At 45.4% G+C, this 20,738-nt stretch overlaps 2 protein-coding genes across 2 annotated transcripts; both read right to left on the bottom strand.

Moving 5' to 3' along the window:
• Positions 1–2,841: 2,841 nt before the first annotated feature.
• Gpr135 (G protein-coupled receptor 135) lies at positions 2,842–5,667 on the bottom strand. Its single transcript, XM_027418221.2, has one exon. The coding sequence runs from the start codon at positions 5,665–5,667 to the stop codon at positions 4,294–4,296; it is 1,374 nt and encodes a 457-aa protein (XP_027274022.1). The 3' UTR covers positions 2,842–4,293.
• A 1,493-nt stretch (positions 5,668–7,160) lies between these two features.
• On the bottom strand, positions 7,161–20,469 carry L3hypdh (trans-L-3-hydroxyproline dehydratase). The gene is made up of 5 exons (XM_027418222.2): positions 19,765–20,469; positions 15,917–16,086; positions 13,592–13,714; positions 13,364–13,501; positions 7,161–10,430 (listed from the first exon to the last, which is right to left on the bottom strand). The coding sequence occupies exons 1-5, from the start codon at positions 20,270–20,272 to the stop codon at positions 10,305–10,307; spliced, it is 1,065 nt and encodes a 354-aa protein (XP_027274023.1). The 5' UTR covers positions 20,273–20,469; the 3' UTR covers positions 7,161–10,304.
• Positions 20,470–20,738: the final 269 nt, after the last annotated feature.

The following is a 20,738-nucleotide window of genomic DNA, read 5'->3' as shown; positions in this document are numbered from 1 at the left end:
TTATGGATTGATAACCAATGGGGGAATGTTGTCCACAGAGCCTTGACACTGAATAAGTCCATATTCCTGAACTAATCTTTCAGGCAGAATAAAGGATTAGAAAAACAATTGAATTGCAAAAAAAAAAAAAATGACTTTCTTGTGACCCTACAATTGTGGATTGTGACTTACATTAACTGTAAAATAATAGACAATTCTTTTGATGAGTTTGTCTGATGAGAGAAAGGAGAGAAATGAGAAAGAGGAGACAGAAGAGAGGAGAGAGGGGGGCTGGTTTGAATGAGAATGGTCCCCATAGGCTCATATGTTTGAATATTTGGTCCCCAGCTAATGGAAGTATTTGGGAAAGACTAGTTGGTGTGACTTTGTTGGAGGAAGTGCGTCACTTGGGGGCTGGGCTTTGAGAGTTCAAAAGCCCACAGCCTTTTCCAGTTAGCTCTTTATGTTTCCTGTTAATGAATCAGGATATAAGCGCTCTCTCTCTCTCTCTCTCTCTCTCTCTCTCTCTCTCTCTCTCTCTCTCTCTCTGTGCCACTGCTTCAGCACCACACCTGCCTACTGCCATGCTCCCAGTATTGGTCATGAACTCTAACCCTCTGGAACCATGAGCCCCAAATCAAACTCTTCCTTTTATAAGCTGTCTTGGTCATGGTGTTTTATCACACCAATATAAAAGTAACTAAGGCAGATGGGATACATTTACCCTTTTGGGTGAGAGATAGAATATGCTTTGAGTGTTCATGAACAGGATTTGGTGGAACAGTAGGCTGAGGATGCCAAAGGGATGAATGATTGACAGAATGAAATGCCTGCGGCTGAAGATGGGACCTAGTTTCTGAGAAGTGCTCTAAGTCCAGGTGAGTTTGCTACTAACCTGGTGACTGAGCTATCAGTCTATAAGTATATACACATATACATGTGTACACACATACACGCTTTTTGTAGAGTAGGAACAAAAGTCATTTTACAAGATAATAGGGTGATGAAATGGTCAAGGGTTTACCAGAAGGTCACAAATGCAGGAAGGGTGAGTTGACAAGTGAAAAAAAAAAGTTCATAAGTGGGGCGGGGTAGACTGTCCCAGGAGGCATTACAGAGTCTAGGTTCATAGGGTCTCATCGAGGAGATTCTAAATGTTTCTCCCACACTGCTCATCTTCTCTGGAGCATGAATGGAGAATATGGATGACTGGGGCCATTAGCCCAAGGATTAGGATTATTTCAGAAAAAAAATAATAACTGCTTGGAATGGCTCCCTACATTAAAAAAAATGAAAACCCCACATATTTTTCACAGATGTTCACATTAAACATATTTCTTTCAAATGTATGATATCCACTTTATATTCCTTTGATAGATGACTACCTTGCTTGTTCCCACTGCCTTCTACAAATGAGAGAGATAGGATGGCACGGTGGTTAAAGGGACTTCTGGACTTTTTTTCAGATACAAATTTTGCATTTAGTGCTTGCTGGCTGTGACCTCAGATAAATCACACACCTTTGAACCTCAGATTTCTCACTTGTGAAATCAGGATAAAGTTGACAACAGTACCCTATCCACAAGGTTGATATGAAAATCAAGTAGACCGGTTTACATAGCTACTGAATAGTAACTACTGTTATTGTTGCAACCCGAATGAAATAAACTCTTCTAAAAGGACACGCCTTCCCTCCCCCTCAATTAAGGAGTCCTGCTTGTGGGTGGTTCTTGGAAAGCACATGGCCCTCTGTGAAGCTGCAAGCCTTCTGCAGGCAGGCTCTATGATTTCTCCATGTTAGCTCTTTCAACACCAAGAAAACTGCCCTTAGATAAAGTAAAAGTAAAATGATACATGATGATGGGGAAGATGATGATTAGGGTGCCAGAAATTCTCATCCTTGTTTTTCCTGCCATTAGACAGAAAAGGAAATAAGGGGTATGACGCGAAACAGATTGCAGGGAGAATCTTACTTTTACCATCGAATAGCCTTTCTGCCGCAAATGAAAAGCGCGCACACACACACACACACACACACACACACACACACACACACACACACACCATTTACCTACTTAAATTGGAGCTTTTCGGTTTCCCTCTTCTGTTGCTAGCTATGATTCTGAGAATGACTATCAGAATAGCTTCTAGAATCACCTCTTTCATGACCATTGCTTTCCAAAAATGCCCTTTCCCTGACACTGTAGAAAGGAATTCCCTTTCTTCCAGGAAGCCCAACACCCTGTCACTTCTAATCTGTTAGATTTCAGCCCTTCACTCATCAGGCAGGGTTGTTCCATGTAATGTCTATTGTGTGATTCCTTCCTTCAGTTCTTCGTAGGTGACACCCCAATTTGTAACACGCTTGCCTCCTTTGTTTAATCACACACTCTTTCTACAACAGATAGCAGAATTCCTGCTCTATCAATTTCATAATGACAAGGCTATCATTTCCCCTCAAACTGGAAGCAACTTCCATTTTCTTACATGACCCCAAATCTCTCTCTCTCTCTCTCTCTCTCTCTCTCTCTCTCTCTCTCTCTCTCACACACACACACACACACACACACACACACACACACACTTTGGCAGGCAAATACAGCAGGTAGCCATCGCATGTTCTTCAGGTTTCATTAGCCTATAACCTTTAGAAAGGAGGAATTTTCCTCATCCCCTTCATGATACATTGACTGTTGCAATAACATACCCAGATAATTTGTAAACTTCTGACTGTGGTGATACCCAGAGAATAAGAAAAATTAAAACATCCTTTGATCATCAAGACAAGGATCATGTATTTCCAACTTTGATTACATATTAATGGTGTGCACTCACCTGACACACAAAGACATTATGGTACAAATAAAACACTGCTGGCTAGCTGACAATGAAATCTTCACATAGTATGCATGATCATACTTTAAAAAATGATTATTCAGCTAAAGCTATGGAATACTGAATTAGAGAGAAGCAGGAGGAGGGAGGGAAAATGAAGTGACATTCAGGGTGAGAAATCTGGCATATACAAAGCATAGATTGTGCTTCTGAGTTATTGTTTTACAAAACCTGTTTTTGCAAGTTTGCTTGAGGTATCTCTCTAATCTTGTGCCTATAGACTTTATATCCCATCTTGTAACCCATGTCAATTGTCTTTCTAATAATGATTAAAATATTTGCTACTAAAAAAGAAGTGCCCAAACTTCCGAATAGAAAGTATGTCCTCTTAAGATGGTGTATGGCTATTCCAAGGATGTGACCATACTTCTCAAACTACTTCTAGAATTCCTCATTGGAATCATTTGGCAGCTGGAGGGTAAGTAGCAAGGCAGTCCATATATGCCTATGTGCAAATTTAACAATACTCACTTTATTCAAGCAATTTGACTTCAAATCACAGTTTGGGCTTTATCAAAAACAAAACAAAACAAAACAAAAACACAAACACAATTGTCCCAATGGACAACTTGTCTAGTATGAAAGTTACTTTTTTTTTAACGAAAGCATTTGCAGTGGCATATACAAGCTATCAAACAGGAACAACAGTTTAGAGTAAGGAAAGAGCCTGGGCTTCCCACAACAGATAATTTGGGGGTTAAAATGAGCTTAGCAGGAACGTTGGGTTTTTTTTATGCATAATGTTGGACCTGTGTTTAAGCAACCACGTTATGTTAATTTTGCCCTTTGGATCAATGATTTCTATCTAGTAACAAACGACCTTTTCAAAAATCCCGAAGTGTTCAAAATAGACTCTGAATTTAAAATTTCGCACAAAAACTCCGGGGCAGGGCATCAATCTGTGTAATGCTATTTCTGTTCTCAGCGCTTAAGCAGCCAACGCAGGTCAGGCAGGCAGACGCTAGAATCTGGTTTCGTTGAATGCTGGTGAAGTGCAGGGGCCTTCAAACAGATCAGAGGCTCTTAGCTCATTTAAAACCCCAGTATTTGAATAAATCGTTTAAGTTCAGTTCAATGGTTTTTGTTTGTTTCACAGTGTGATTCCTGTAATATGAGCTTTTAAAATAACTGTGAATCTTATTTTTGTGGCTTTTTAGCACTTACACCTCACAATGCTTGGTTGTGTGGTTTAAAATTGTTTTAATTTTTTGCGTTTCACATTCCTTTTGGCACTTTTGAAGAAAGGGGAGTGTTCTTTTGCGTCTTTTATGTTTGAGAATGAAGTGGTAACCCTCTCATTTCTGTCTTTTTAGTTTTAAATGTCTGGCTGTATGAAATCCACAGTTCTCCCCGGATTCTCGCATCATTAAGCAATAGAGGTGTAAATCTGCTATTACAAACTCTCCACCCTAACCTTTTTTAGAAGCTGCTATCCCTGGCTTCAGATTTATGCTGTTTGCCATCTGCCGTAACCAGATCTGGTGGTCCCTCTCGGAAGAACAGCACAACTGGGTTTTTGCGAGCCCACATGACCACTTCCCCTCCTGCCCCGCTAGCCAGGTTGGAAGAAGGCATCCTGCTGCAAGTCCCCAGCCTGCTGGCACAGCCATTTAGAAGGAGATTGCGGCTTCTGGCCTGCAAACCTAGGCCTTGGCTGGGCAAAAAAACATCCATATTCCTAGTCCTGTACCCCTCCTCACGGTTGCGTCCTAGGAGCATGGAAATGTTGGGGTTTCGGATGGCATAGATGACAGGGTTGATAGCCCCATTGGCCCACGTCAGCCAGACAGCCGCCACATTGAGCAGCGAGGGAGCCTGCGTAGCCTGACCCTGCCGAGTCGCAGCCAGAAGCACCAGGAAGCAGTAGGGGCCCCAGCAGCAGATGACGAAGATAATCATGATGAGCACGGTGGTGGCGGTGCGGACCTCGCTGAAGAAGCGCAGCACGCGGGCGTAGGTGGTCATTGGCCGCACGCGCACGTCCGAGAGGCGCACGGTCTTGCAGATGTGGTAGCGGCAGAAGCACATCAGCAGGAAGGGCAGCAGGTAGCAGGCCACCACCAACCCCACGCTGTAGGCGGCGCCCAGCTGCGCGGGGTCTGGAGAGGTCCGGTAAAGGCAGCGGTGGAAGCTCTGCGGAGCCGGGGGTTCCCGAGGCGCCCGAAGCAGCTCCCAGGGCAGGGAGAAGCCGAGCGCAGCCAGCCACGCACCGGCCAGTAGCTGCAGCGCGCGTCTCCGGCCCAGCTTGTCCCGCGGCGGCCGCACGATGGCGCAGTAGCGGTCCAGAGAGATGAGCGCCACGCTGAACGTGGACACGATGCCAAAGCACGAACTGAAGAAGCGGCTGGCGGCGCAGAAGCTGCGCCAGGGTCCCGAGTCTCCCGGAGGCGCGAACAGGTCTAGGAAGGCGGCAGGTAGACAGAGCAGCGCGGTGAGCAGGTCCGACAGGGACAAAGACAGGATGAAAGCGTTGGTGACCGTGCGCAGCTGCCGGTGCTTCACGATCACCCCCATCACTGCGCAGTTGCCAAGGCTAGACAGCAAAAAGATGAGCAGGAGCACGAGCGCCTGGGCGGCCACCGCCGCCCCATGCCACAGCAGCGGCGCCGGTCCCCGAGACCCCACTGCCTCCAGCCGGCCCGCATCGCTCTGGTTTCCCAGCGTTACCGTGGCGACGGCGCTGAACGACAGCGCGGCCGCGGTGGCCGTGGAAGCCGCCCCGCCCGGATGCGCGCTGCCCGGTAAGGCCACGCTTTCGGGCGGGCGGCCGGGTGGCCTCGCCTGCTCCTCCATGGGGTCCCGCGTAGACAGCCGCTTTGCTCATCCCGTAGCAGGGTGAAAGGCTGAGCGGACCCAAGCGGCCACCGCTAGGAGTGGGTGGGGCTCGGCCGAACGGGGCGGTCACCACCCAGGACTGGTGGAACCTTGACGTGGGTTCCAGGCGTTGCCGAGGGAACCGCCTGTTTACGCAGGAACGCAGGGCGGGACGCCAGCCGGGTAACCCAGAAAACCAGCCCACATCATCTCCTTCCCCAGCCCCAGGCGACCCAACCAGGGTCTGCGCATTTGAGGGCTGGTATGGTCCACCTCTGACACCTCTCTGTGCCAGAGACAGCCAGACCACTCCGCGTACGAATGGCAGATTCACCAAGGTGGTCTTGCTCTTCCCTGTCGGGCGCAGATGCCCAAAGGGGAAGCCTTTGTGAGGCGTACACAGGTAGGAAAGGAAAGCAGTCGACATCCAGAGTTCTTGAACTTGGGGGTGGAGGGTATTTCCAGTACCTCTATATGTTGAGCCAGCAACAGAGGGAATGTCACATGTGACTACGTTCCAATCTCAGTTTCAGATGATGTAGCTCTGAGGACCAAGAATTTGTATGGGTGGTGATGATGATAGTCCAAGGACCACACCTTGAAAACTACTGATGTAATGAACTTGTTTCAGTAGATTTCTTGCTGACTCAATATTCCTGAGTCTGGGTTCCTCCCTTAAGTCTGATTCTGAACAAGTGCTCTCAAGGACTGGCATGGGTTCCAGGAGGGAAGATACCAAGGTTCTGGACCTCTGGAGGGTAACTGGTTAATGCATGGGAGAGGGCAGAGAGAGGTGTAGGCTCCCCTGCTATTACCATTTGGTTTCTGGAACGTGTTATGTGTGGCATATAAGGAAGGCATTTCCAGCTACAGGCACTCTGGCAGATACCGAGTGGAGAGAGACAGGACCTGGCTGCCCAGCAAAGCTGTACCTCTAGATTGTGGCTATGGCCTTGAGAAGTTTAATTCAACCCTTGGGTTACCTGTGCTCTTTAAAGCAACTATTCACAAAGTGTGGGTCCTGGGCCAGCAACATCAGCACCACTTGAGAACTTTCAGCAATGCAAAATCAACTGATCTGATACTGATCTGGAGGAGGTCCAGACTTGTGCTTGGACAAGCTCTCCAGAAGATGCTAATGCACCGGCAAGCTTAAGAAACTCTTAAAGAATGGCTAGGATAATTGCAGGTCTTGGAACCCATATTAGTGCTAAAGTTTATTTCAGTGTATTCTACAGGAAACTTGAGAGTCCAAATAGAAGTGCATTTAAGGGTTTCTCAGCATCAACCTTACACAGTCTGGGCCAGATCATTCTTGGTTAGTGGGAACTGTCCCACAGAGGGTCCTTGGCAGCATTTCTACCCATTGGATGCCAGAAGTACATCTCAACCAAAACTGTCTCCAGAAATTGCCACATCCCCCTTCGAGGCAAAAGCAACCAATCCTAGCTGACAATCATCCAATACAAAAATACAGTACTTAGGTATTAATTTATTTAATTCAATCTTCAATCGTTAATGCCCAGTTTTAGGAAACAGCAAATAAGGGTTCTTGCCCTAAAAGATTTACAATCTTAGGCAGACACAAATGTATTACAGGGAAATAAGTGCTTTTAAAAATGCAAGAATGAAATGCAGTAGAGACCAAGTTGCTAGGGTAGTTGATAAAGACTTTGAATACTAAATTGGACTACTGAAAAGGGTGAGTATTGGAGAAAAGATATGGTGAAAGCAAACTTGACATCAAGAGGTTAGCGTTGAAGTTGTCAGTGTCTGTTTCTAGGCTGCATGCAATTGGGCAGTAAGAGGGAAATGTGTACAGCTTCCTTGGGACAGGACTGTGTGCTGTGCTGTGGAGAGTGAACTATGGAGGAGGAGGGTGCACTCCCACTAGGCACTGACCTTCACCAAACAAGGGCCAGAGTCTGGTACATGGTTCAACAATTCAAGAGGGACCTCGCACCCTCCATTTTGCTTTTTTCCTTGTCTGCACCAGTCTTCCCCTCTGCCAGTGGATCTCTTCCTATTGGGGTCCAGTCCTCTTCCCCTCCGAAGGTCCTCATCTCACTTTCAAGGCTTCAAAGACTCTCCATTCCTAACTCCACATCTAATTCCCATGGGCATGAATGGGATAGCTTAGGGGCATGATAGTGAGTGAAAAAGAAAGGGATGCTGAATAGAATGCGGTGGTGTGGGAGGGGGGTTAAAACCAAGAAGCAGTTAAAGAGTGTAAAGCAAGGCAGGTGGGTGACAGTAAGACACAATGGTAACTTTTCTGGTGTCACCTCAGTTTGAAAGCTTCTTGTAGAGGTCAGCTCCATCCTTTACCTAAAAGACAGACTTATTTGAGTATTTTAGAGTAAAAACAAGTTGCTTGGTAAGGGCAGCTCACCTGTGAAACCTGGACCCATCAGGTAATTAACACAGATTTGCCAAAAAGTTTGTTACCAAAGTGGAGTCTCCCTCCAGACTCAGAGAGTTAGAAACAAGCCCAGCCAATGAGAATCATCATTTTAGGCCTTAGAGCTTTAGGTCATAATGTGTGAATTTTGAGGGGGTTGAAGGGTGGCCTGATTCTTAAGGAATCTAGAAGATTTGTAACAAGAAGAGGTTATGGATCTTAGCTCACACAATTGCAGCACCATGTGCAATTGGGGGCAGAGGACCAACCCAACAGTCTGGGGAGCCTCACTGGGCCACTCTGTGGGTGACCTCTGACCTTTTCGCTAGAAACCTCCTCCAATATAGGTAACACACTTGACTGCAAGGATCCAGCAGCAGTGTCCACCATGGGTTTGATGAACCCTTCAATGACTCATAACTGACAGGCCAAGCAGTTTCCAGAGAGTAATGATGCAGAAAACAGACAACAGTTACATACATGAGGAAAGTATATCTAGAAGCTTGACTCCTGAGGGAAGGAGTTAGGGGTGGGAACAAGCTAAAAAGAGGGACAGGTGTGCTTGCCTCATCATCTTTATGGTGGACACTTGGGGGATGTCACTGAGGGGAAGGAGGTTGTGGGTGCTGTGGTTTGTTCATGAGGTAAGCCTTGAGATGGACTGGGTTACAGGGAACAGTGTGGAAGCAGCATGGACAGTGCTGGAAGTGAGATTGATCTCCCTAGTCTTTCTGACTCCAAGAAAGGCAGAGTGAGGGTCAAGATAGATGAGGACAGCGGTTCTCAACCTTCCTGATGCTGCAATCTTTAACACAGCTCCTCATGCTGTGGTGACCCCTCAACCATAAATTCATTTTCATTGCTACTTCATAATTGCAATTCTGTTACTGTTACAAACTGTAAGCATCTGTGTTTTCCGATGGTCTTAGGAAACCCCTGTGAAAGGGTCATTAGATCCCTAGAGGTTGAGAACCGCTGGATTAGAATGCCGGATGTTAGCTAGTACCGGTTTGTTGGAGTCACAGTCTCTGGACTGACTATTCCAGAGTGAGTCAACATGCTTGCCCGGCATCTCCGTATAGAAGTGAGATGAAGCAATGGCATCCCACAGGTGAGGCAGAGAGCTCTACCCTGAGGCAGTTAATGGGGGATGTACTGTCTGTGACAATTCTAAAACAAGAAGGGAAATAGCTTAGTCATCTGCATGTCATTAGCAACAACTCTGTGACAGATGATTCCCAACTCTGTGACAGATAAAGATCTGCACCCTTGGCAGCCATGGGACACTAACCGTAGAGCGCTGCTTTCAGATAGAGCGTGTATAAGTGGCAATCAAGAAATGTGACTCTAAAACACCATATTTGTTCTAATTAATGAGACATGAGATTAGGAGAGAAAATAGCGGTTCTACTTTTATTTCTTTAAATGCAGCAAGCCACCTACTCTATGGAAATTTAGTCACACTGAGCTAATGACAGTGTCTCCTTCCCTTTCTCCTTTGAAGTGAGTGATGGTGTCGACACAAAAGCTGAACTGCTTGGGGTAATAAAAAAATATTCACTTCATATTTTTCTGTAGGTTAGGTAATAAAGTTCCAGACCTCCAAAAATCGCAGAGCCACTTATCATGGGTTAATTCAGTCCTGGTGTGCACAGAACTGAAGTACTATCACAGCCTCCCAAAAGATCTGCTGAGTTGTCTGAGGACAGCACAGTTAATGTTTCAATTTATGATGACTGACAATGATCCAATTTATTTTAGTCCTGAATCAATCTTCTTGGCTCTACCCACCATGTGCTTGGATTACAGGCATGTGTCCCCACACCTGGCTTTCAAGAACTAATTTTAACAGGCTCAAAGGTAATTATTGTGTGGTCTATAAATGACACTATCATTCAAAGACACTTTAAAACAAAGCACTGCCATGCCCACAGCATAGATTAAGTAACTAGTTTTTAATTTTGCATGTGTATACTGATGATTAAAAAGTTTCTGAATTTTTAGCACTTTGTATGCCACATCAGTGATATTTTATGCTCAAAAGGTTTGCAAGTAGGAAGTATAATGCCTTGCATTTAGTCATAGTGTTCTATTTTAGAAAGTGTAGAAAATTAGCCAATATGTATAACTGGATGCTGGTTTTAATATGATACAGAAAAAACATCACTTATTGGTAATTACTTTAAAAAGAAAACCTTAAAACATATGGGAAAGGTCACTTGAGAAGAAAGCCATCCCTCAACGGGTCATCGTCTTCCACTGTCAGGCTTGCTGTCCCTGTGTAATGGGCTTGTCCTGCAACTTCCACTATGACAGCTTTAAAATCCCCACATGTTGCTTCCTGGAAAAAAAAAGACAAAAGGAGCACACTAAGAAAATCCTGCAGTTGTTTGGTGTCTCTAAGGCTGGGCTCTTGGCTCTTACACCTACAAAAACCCACATGTTGCTCCCTCAGACACAGGAAGGTTTTTCAGGGGTGACAAGGTCAGATGTGTGTTTTAGTTAGCTGGAAAGAGGGGCACACAGAAGAGGGACTTGAAACCCAGAAACCTGCTAAGAGGGATACTCTGTCACAAAAAGAAAAACAAAAGAATTCTGGTTTCCTGACTGACACCTGGAGTCATGATACAACAGTGAAGAGGAGGAGAATACAAGCTAAGTTGCAGGTAGAACTGACTGCCTGGCAATGCAGACAGAGGGGAATTGTGAATATGACAAATCTGACTGTAGTTTCTAGCTTGGAAGTGACATTATTTAAGCTATTGACACGGGTGAAAAGAGGGGGGAGGGAGGGAGAGGGAGAGAGGAGAGAGGTGGTTTGAATGAGAACGGCACCATGGGCTCATATGTTTGAGTATAGGGTCACCAGTTGGTGGAACTGTTTGGGAAGGATTAAGAGGTGTGGCCTTGTTGGAAGAGGTGTGTCACTGGGAAGGCTCTGAGGTTTCCATAGCCCACTTCATTCCCAGTTACTTTTCTCTCTGCCTTCTGCTTTTGGACCAAGATGGAAGCTTCCAGCTATTGCTCCACAGCCATGTCTGCATGTGTATTGCCAAGCTGCCCAGCATGATGGTCATTGACTCCAGTCCTCTGAAACTGTTAGCCCCAAATTAAATGCTTTCTTCTCTAAGTTGCCTTGGTCATGGTGTCTTATTGCAGCAATGGAAAAGTAACTAATGAGAGAGGGGGGAGGGAGGGAAGGAGGGAGAGACAGAGAGATGGAGGAGTTTTTAGTGTGCAGAATTTAAGACACTTAGGTAGTCACTTAGAGATGAGTATAGTGAACTGCTAAAGTGTTAGGTTGGACAGAGGTACAGGACAGACAGAGTTGGGATGAAGTTTTGGGACTTAACTTCAGCAGATGGTTAAGAATGGAAGTCCAGGAAGTAGATGGAATTGTCCAGTATCATCAAATTTGGAGAGGGACTAGAAGGAAGCTAAGGACCAAATGCTGGGGTCATGGAATTGGAAGGGCAAGGAATGAAACTGAGAAGCCATTTTCAGAGACCCTGGAAGGCGCGGGGCTCTTTTGCACAGCGAAGGGATGAAGAGCAATGAGGAATGGGCAGATAAAAATCACCAGCTGAGAATTTGCTGTACTTTGAGTATGAAATGTCCCCCGTGGTTAATGTGTTTGAACACCTGGCTCCTTGGGGAAATTGTGGACCTTTTGGGAGGTAGAGGCTCACTGAAGGACTCACTGGGGGTGGGCCTTAATGTTTTATACCCAGCCCACTTCCTGCTCACTTTGCTTCCTGACAGCTGGCTTCCCCTTTGCTGCTGTGTCTTCCCTGCCATTGTGGAACACATTCCCTTGAACTGTAAGCTAGAATAAAACCTTCCATTGGGTATTTGGTTGCAGAAATAATAAAAGTAGCAAATAAAAAATCTTACTTGTAATGTCTTTGCTTTTCTAATTTTTAAAATAAGAATAACCAAAAGTAAAATGTCAACTACAAAATCCAGGTACAATAGCTTCACTATTTATCACTTTAATAGTGCAGGTGGGACCCATGGCCTTGTGCTTGCTGAGCCAGTGCTCCACCACTGTGGTTGCTTGAATGAGTATGTCACTGGGGGAGGGCTCTGAGGTCTTAAATGACTCACACCACTCCCAGTGTGCTCTCTGCCTCCTGCCTGCCATTGGAGATGTGAGTTTTTAGCTGTTCCTGGTACTGTGCCTATGATGATCTAGACTCATGTGAGGTTTAAATGAAGTAGCATTCATAAAGTTCTTAGCTTGGAAACTGGCACACAATAAAGTTCCTAATAAATACGGCAGGTTATTATTTCATCTCCAGTCTCAGACTCTGAAGACACTGTGTTCCACATCATTGCACAGAACATAAATTGTTTGGTATATTATAAAATCACTGTGATATGTGGATACCTAGTGTAAAGATAATTCAGTATTTGTGGGGGAGGCCCTTAAAAACAGCTGCATTAGGGTAGCTTGCTTCCTATGTTAAAGGACTCTCCATGAGTATATTCATTCACTAACGTAGGTCCATCATTCTATAACAGGTTTCATTTACTACTGAGTAGATTCATTGTTAGTACATTTGCATTTCATTTCATTACAAAAATTCTATTTTTTCACAACTCACATCTTTTATGTGCTACTACCTGAATTACAATACTTCCCCAGAACAAGTCAAAAAACTCTTAATGTGGCACCTCTCAAATCTTTTGGTCTCAAGACCTCTTTACACCTTAGTATTTGAGGACCTCCACGAGTTCTTCTTTATGCACGTTATACATCTCTGTACTTATTGGGAACTAGAGATAATTGTTCATTGCTTCATTTGAGAACAAACTGATTATACAGTAATATAAACACACCTTATGTAAATAAAAATAGCTGCCTGACAAAAATTTTTAAATGAGAAAAGCAGCATCATTTTACAGTCTTGCCAGGCCATCTCGTCTGTCTCAGTAGGAATGGCTGGATTCCCACCTGCTTCTGCATTCAGTCATTCACGTGTCTGGGCTATCACCCATCATGTGGCCTGTGGAGAATACCCTCACTATTTCTGAGTGAGTGAAAAATAAACTATGTCTTAGTATTATGATGAACATAGTTTTGACACATGGAAAACATGGTGGGTCAAACCAGAGGTGCCAACACTACACTGTGAGACTCGATTGTTGAACAGAAGTCTTTACAGGCCTGATTTCAAGTGCTTGTCTAAGAGTACAGAGAAGGAAGTTATTATCCAGCAGTCAGCTCCTGACTCTGTGGGATCACGACAAGAAGTCAAGAGTTACACTCACCCTCACAGCACGCCCCGTGAACACGGAGCCAGTTGCACTGCTTTTGAAGGCTCTGGTCTGATTCAGCTGCAGAAGGCCCTTATGATACTGCAGAGCAATCCGGGCTGTCACTCCCGAGCCGGTGGGGCTCCTGTCGACCTGTTTCAGAATCGTAATGTAATGACAGGAACTGAGTGTTGTCTACCAGCTGTTTCTGGAGTTTAAGGCTAACAGTTGTAGTCTTGATACCTGTTCATCTGCAAACACGCAGATGTTGGTGGTGGGCTCCTCGCTGTAAGCATCTTTTCCATCTGTTAAAATCGTTCCATACAGAAAACCAAGGTCTTCACTCTCGGGATGGCTGATTTTAAACTGCAAATAAAATGGCCATATGTAAAATTTTTATTCAAATTTTGCCTTTAGAAATAATATCAGTGACAGACTCTCAGACATAATTTTCTCCGTATGTATCACTTTTGAAATTACCTGTGGGATAAGTCTAAATAAATGCTTGATATTGTGTTACTCTCTAGATACAGTTTTATTGGCAGTTATGATTCTGCAGAGGAGGCTGCTCTGTATCTAGCCTCAACTAAATGAGCAGTCCTATTTTATCTGCATGCCCAGCACACACACTGTGTGACTCACTGAAATCACGGTGGTTAGTCCACAGGCTGTCTATGCCTGAGCTAACACCATCACATGGAAGGGAAGAATGTGGAAAAAACTAGCAGAGTAAAACTTTTAAAAAGGAAAGTCGAAAGGGTTCAGAGGCTAGTGGCAAGTAAACAATTGGATGAAGTGGGAAAAACAGACACAATTAGAGGCTCCTTAAACAGCCGTGCCTATGCACAGACACACAGAGCCCAGGGCTGTGGGAAAATGTATTCAGGCCCAAAAGCATAAAGCTTCCAGTTCTTGGGAGGTCCAGTAGTTGAGCTTTTCCTGGACTTCTGTGGTATTTGACAATAATGTCTGAGATCACCATACTCATCTTCATACATGTGTCACATACCACTTAGACCTGGGTCCCTAAGATCCAGTCTATCAAACCTAAGTTAAAAAGACCCACAAACTTGTTTTTGCCATTGCTTAAAGTCCCATGCCTTCCTCCACTATGGCACCTGCCATGCGTGTGCTAGCTCCTTGCCCTGGATCAAGCCCCTGGGACACTGGGGTTTGTCCTTCCTCTGGGTCTCCTGAGCCTAGCTTAGTGTCTGACATACACAACACATTCTTGTAAATATGTGGTAAGGGGATAAGGTTGAACTTAGAGCACATTAACTGTGGACCTTGCTCTACAAAAGGTCTTTTCCTAAATCTGCATCAACAATGTGGATAGCCAACAACTGACAAATGACTTCTTCTGCCCAATACTTTCATGATGGACCATTAATTCTCTCAAAGTACAGGGACTCTGGATTCTCTCAGAGTCTACCCTTTGCCTCCACAAGGTCCCTCGTCTTTGCAGAACACATATCAAGTCCTAATTTTTCTACACTAACAAATGCACAAAATGCCCCACCATATGCAATGTCCATCACCACCTTTCCATGTCTAGAAACATCCACCGTGATGTCGGAAAGAGGCATTTATAGCTAAGTTTGTTAGAAAAAAAATCACTTTGTTTTCATCATGGGCTTTAACAGAAAAGCCCCAGATTACTCCTTTAAAAAAGAAAACCAACCCCCCCTTTTCTTGGTTTCATTAAAAAATGAAGTGGAATTATTTTATATTAAGTTTTTAAGCCATTATCTGTTTGATAGGATAGAAAACTGATGTAAATTGGGAGTGTTAGAATTTACCATGATAAAACAATTCTGTATATTGGTATTGATAGGCCCAGAAAGTGGTAATTTCAAATAGTAATATGCTGTGTATGTTCTTTTAAAAATGTCTGTTTTATGTATGTTTTGCCTGCATGTCTATGCATGTGTGCCTGCTATTCAAGAAGCCAGAAGAGGGCACTGGATCCCCTGGAACTTGAGTTAGGGATGGCTGTGAGCTACCATGCAGGTGCTGGGAATGAACCTGGGTTCACTGCAAGAGCATCCCGTGTTCTTAACCCCTTAGCCATCTCTCCAGCCCAATGCTACGTATTTTCATTTTTCTACCTTTTATACATTTTGTCAAACTGAAGCCTTGTTAAGTGAACCCACAATATGATCAATACAAGTATATTAGATACCACCATGCTATTCGTGCTATTTTTATTACCACTAATTAAATTGTAACATTCAAATGCGGTAATGCTCTCTCATCTATGAGTGCTGACTCAAAGTAGATTGGCAGAATTATGCTAGAAATGAAAGGATACTCTAGAGTCCCTTACCAACTAAAGTGACTTGATTTTAAAAGTAGGAAAACCGAGACACATGGAGGTGAGGTATGAGTGCTCTCAGTGTCAAAGCAAGAGTTCACAAGTTGACGCTAGAGCCCTTCAGCCGGTACACTGGTCTTAGTATGACTAAAGAATTGGGTGTGTTCATGTCTAATTTCCTTATGGGTGGGATCATTTGTATTCACCTAAGCACCAAGCGAGACATTTGTCATCAAGGTAGTACTGGGACTCACCTGAGCCTTCACTGCTTCTGTCACTGTGCTTGCTGCCTCCACAAGGTCCCTCGTCTTTGCAGAACACACATCAAGTCCTAATTTTTCTGCACTAACAAATGCATAAAATGCCCCACCATATGCAATGTCCATCACCACCTTTCCATGTCCAGGAACATCCACCGTGAGGTCTGAAAGAGGCATTCACAGCTAAGTTTCTTAGGAAAAAAAATCACACTGTTTTAATCATGTTTACTCAAAGAGGGAACTTTCACAATAAAAAGCAATGAAGCAGAAATCCATTTTCAAAATCAGTGTTGGGTAAATGAGAGCTATGTACATTTTCTTGCTTAAAATGGTGGTTTGCCTAAATGGTGCCTGATGGTAGTCTGGATGTTGTGTTTCTCTTCGATTATATGTACACATCTGTTAACTACTCTTGAGGTTCTTCTGTCGGAAACATCACAGACGGTGACTGAGAGATGGGGAAACTCTGGGGCAGCTATCTGTGAGACCATGAAGGAATACATACTAGTAGGGAAGGCTTCAGATGGGATTTGAATGCTATTCGCAAACTGGTAATCATCAGTTTATAACGATCATCATCAGTTATAATGACAAAAGGAACATCTTACAGATTTTTTTTCTAAGCTGGGCATAAGCAGCTCATGCCCATAACACTAGCACTGGGCTTGCAGGCATGCACCACAACGCCTGCCTGCCACTTCTCTTCTTAAATAACTAAATTGCTGATACTGGAAACTGAGACCATGAGTATATCCCCTGTGGCAGACTCATTCCCTACACTACTTCCTTAACTACTTAAGCACTGACAGACAGGAACTGCGACTTAAGACACTCCCGTAATTCTGAGACGCCCACCAAAAAAGTGGCACAGCTTGGGGTCAAACTCAGAAGCAGTTAACTTTCATGTCTCAACCCTTTCCCCTGAAATATGTAACTTGCATTTAGAACTCAATCCCAAATCTAATATCTTTCCTTTGGTCTATGCAAGCTTATGTCCAGGATTTTGAATTGATTTCCTTCAGGTAACACTTAGGGCATACTTACCAGAAGATTATATACCATGTAGAAGACTAAAGGTTTACAGGATGAATAAAACAAACTTTCTTCTCAAGTTCAGTTAGACAAGAAAGATAAAATCTCAAATGTATCATGTGGTGTGAATGAGGTTGAATATGAGATTTCCAGAAAATTGAAATGTATGTCTGTGAATTGCAAAAATGTCAGAGATGAAAGGTTAATTTTTCAGGCTTGAGTTTGGCTCCTGCTCCTCAGTATGACTTTGCACAGGTTAGTGTAGGTGTGGTGAATGCTAATGTGAAAGCCAAAGTTTAATTTCCAATAGGAATGGTATTCTCAAGAGGCCCAAATAGCCACAATTGCCAAATGGCACATTCTCCAAATTTCATGTATTTAGCTACTCATTCAGCTACTATTCACTTACAGTCAACTATTGTAGACCCTTAGGATACAGTGAACAAAACCAATGTCATTTATCATGCAGGGCTGCAGTGAACTCTGTAGGTGGATACGGGTTGCACCTTCATTTAACAGCTGGTGACTTTGCTGAACAAAGCTGCTGAGATGGGGGGAGCAGATCAAGGCTGCCCACCATGCCCCTGCCTTTTATGTGCTTCTGAGGGTGCAGGGTTTCCTGTTCCTAATGCTTCAGCATGACTACTCCAGTCCATTGATGCTTGTGCTGCCACTCAGGGATGCTGCCAGGAACTCTGGTATCAAGGTTTGGCTAGCCCTCTCCTTACCAACCTGGGAGTAATATGCAGTTGACACTGCTGCCACCAATTGTTGGGTCTCACAAAGTGGACCCTCCAACTTGCTGCTTTAGTTGCCTAGGGAGAAATTAGGTAGCCATCCAGTTAAACGACTGTTTTTTAAAAAAAAAACATAAAATCATAACTGATCTCCCTCAAGTGCCAATCTGGTTGTGATACCATTTTCTTAAAGGGCATCAGATTCCACAGAAGCATTCATCACCACAGGTGTTTGCCTACTGAGGTTGCTCTAAGCCTGTTTTGTAACAGTGTCATTCACACCCAGGCTGACCTAGAGTCTAATTATTCCGGGAGGATCAAGAGCAGATTTTCTAAGAATGCTTCAAAGACTTGGGAGAAAGGCAGTGCTACATAAGAGTATTCCTGGACTGACTGAATTAGCTCCCGGCTCCTGGCCAGTCAGATATTAAACATCTGCACCGACAAATTCCATCCTGCAGGTGGCAAAGCTCATGCTAGAGAGCTACAAACTCCAGAGACAATAAGAAACAGGCAAACCATTAAAGAAGCTCAATGCTTAAGTAACTTCCATTTTGTGTTGGACCACATTCATAGCTATACTGGGGCACATGGGCCCTGCAAGCTGCAGGCTGGATGCTCTTGCTAGCAGTGGTTCTCAACCTTCCTAATGCTGCGACCCTTAAATAGAGTTCCTTGTGTTGTGGTGACCCACAACCATAAAATTATTTCCATTGCTACTCCATAACTGTAACGTTGCTACTGTTATGAATTGTAATGTAAATATCTGTGTTTTCTGAGGGTCACAGGAGACCCTTGTGAAAGGGTCAGGCATCCCAAAGGGGAGTTGGGACCCACATGCTGAGTACAACTTGTACTAGAAGGACACCTGACATAAAAGACAAAACACCAGCTTCCATAGAAGTTCCTCTCCAGATAACCTGCTTGGAAAGATACAAAGGATCTATACTAGAGAACCCAGAAAACCTGTTCATGTTTCTGTACATCCAGGAAACAAACCCTCATATCTTGAAGTCTCTGCTTTTTTTTTTTTTTTTTTTTAAGATTTTATTATGTATACAACATTCTGCTTCCTTGTATATCTCTGCACACCAGAAGAGGGCACCAGATCTCATTACAGATGGTTGTGAGCCACCATGTGGTTGCTAGGAATTGAACTCAGGACCTCTGGAAGAGCAAGCAGTGCTCTTAACCTCTGAGCCATCTCTCTTCTGAGCCAGAAGTCACTGCTTCTTGATGAATATTTTTTCAGATGTTTAAAAAATTCTACCAGCACTCAGGAGGCAGAGGCAGGTAGATAGATCTCTATGTGACAGAGGCCAGTCTGTCAACCTAGACGTTCCAGGGTTTCATTCAAGCCAGGGCTTACAGAGTGAGACCCTGCCTCAAAACAAAAGCCAACATGTATTGGCCTTTCAGAAAACAAAATTCTAAGAATGTTTTATGTGCTCCTTTTTAACCATAAGAATCTCTGGAAACAAATAAATAAATAAATCTCTGAGTCAGGGATCTCAGGTGTTGTCAGCTTATGCATCCAGGCAAAAGCAGCAACATCTTCATTTGCAAATTTAGTTCTTCCCCAAAGCCAAGGGATCTCACTGTGTAGCTCATGCTGGGCTGGAACTGACATCCTCCTACCTTCAGAGAGAAGGCACTTAACAGCTGGGGAAAGGACAGGTCATGTTCAGTAACTTATTAGTAGTTATGTGCTTACCAAGCACATTCTAAGCTAGACTGGAACCCGGGCACACACACTGTCCTTTGCTCTTAACTTCATTCTACCGTGAAAACTCCACGAATGCCTGACAGACATTGAGTCAGGATCTTGGGTAAAGGAAGCACAGAATTCTTCACCACTCCACTCAAAACTCCCTCAGGTCTTGCATGGATGGGTAGGCTCTGCAAGATAACTGAATTGCAACCACCAAGACGCTGAGGCGTGTTTGCAGCAACTTGGAATTACCTTTTTATGAATTGCGAGGGCAGGCAAGGTAGGTTAGTTGCACGGGTTTATTCAGCACACAACAGTGGTTAGATTCGTCTGGACTGTGTCCCAGCCTGGACACCCTTTACCTGCGGCCAGGACGAAGGCCGGGACGCTGTGGAAGCGCACAGGACCGCAACTACGGCCACCTTCACACGCCACGAAGGCGGCCACCAGCCCGCACGGGCAGTGGATGTTGACCTGGGCCTCCCGGACGCCTTGTGGGGGAGCGGGCACCAGTCCGAAGTCCAGCGCGAAGCGGCCTAGCGCCAGCACGGCGTGGCCGCACATGGAGCTGTAGCCTTCGTTGTGCAGGAACAAGACGCCCAGGTGAGCGTCGGGCAGCTCGCTCCGCACCAGGACCGCCCCGTACATGTCCCGGTGGCCGCGGGGCTCGAACACCAGCCGCCGCCGCACATAGTCGAGGTGTTGACGCATGTAGCGCCGCTTGGCCAGCAATGTGGGCCCGGCCACCTCCGGACAGCCGGCGTGTACGATGCGCAAGGGCTCGCCGCCGGTGTGCATGTCCACCACCGACAGCGCGGGCGTCCTCGGGTCGTGCGGGGGCAGCCGGGTGGCTGCCAGCGTCGCCTCCATTGTCTGTGTCCCGGGATGCCGCTCAGCACAGCGGTGCTTTCTCCAAGAGGGGGATAAACGCCAAACCCCGCGGTAGAACGTGCAAGGCCGCTGGCAACCCCAGGGCCAGGCCTCGGAGCCGAGACCACCCAGCGGCAAGCGTCTGCAAGCTTAAACTGGGCGCGCCCGCCCGGTTCAGAGATGGACACACGGCGGGGGCGGGGCCTCCGAGGCTAGACACGCGGCAGGGGCGGGGCAAAGAAAACCAGACTGTACGTGGGGGCGGGGCTCCAGAGACTGGGCTACACGGCGGGGGTGGGGCCTCGGGGAGGACCAGACACGCGGCAGGGCGGGGCCTAGAAAACTAGTCCGCACGTGGAGGCGGGGCTCCAGAGGCTTGACCGCACGGCGGGGGCGGGGCCTCGGAGGCTTGATCACACCACGGGGGCGGGGCCACTAAGCCCTATCTAGGAAACGGGGGCGGGGA

Source organism: Cricetulus griseus, chromosome 5, assembly GCF_003668045.3.
Source record: "Cricetulus griseus strain 17A/GY chromosome 5, alternate assembly CriGri-PICRH-1.0, whole genome shotgun sequence".
Classification (NCBI taxonomy): Eukaryota; Metazoa; Chordata; class Mammalia; order Rodentia; family Cricetidae; genus Cricetulus; species Cricetulus griseus.
Note: the sequence above shows the minus strand (reverse complement) of the source record. Positions and strands in the feature narration are given on the sequence as shown.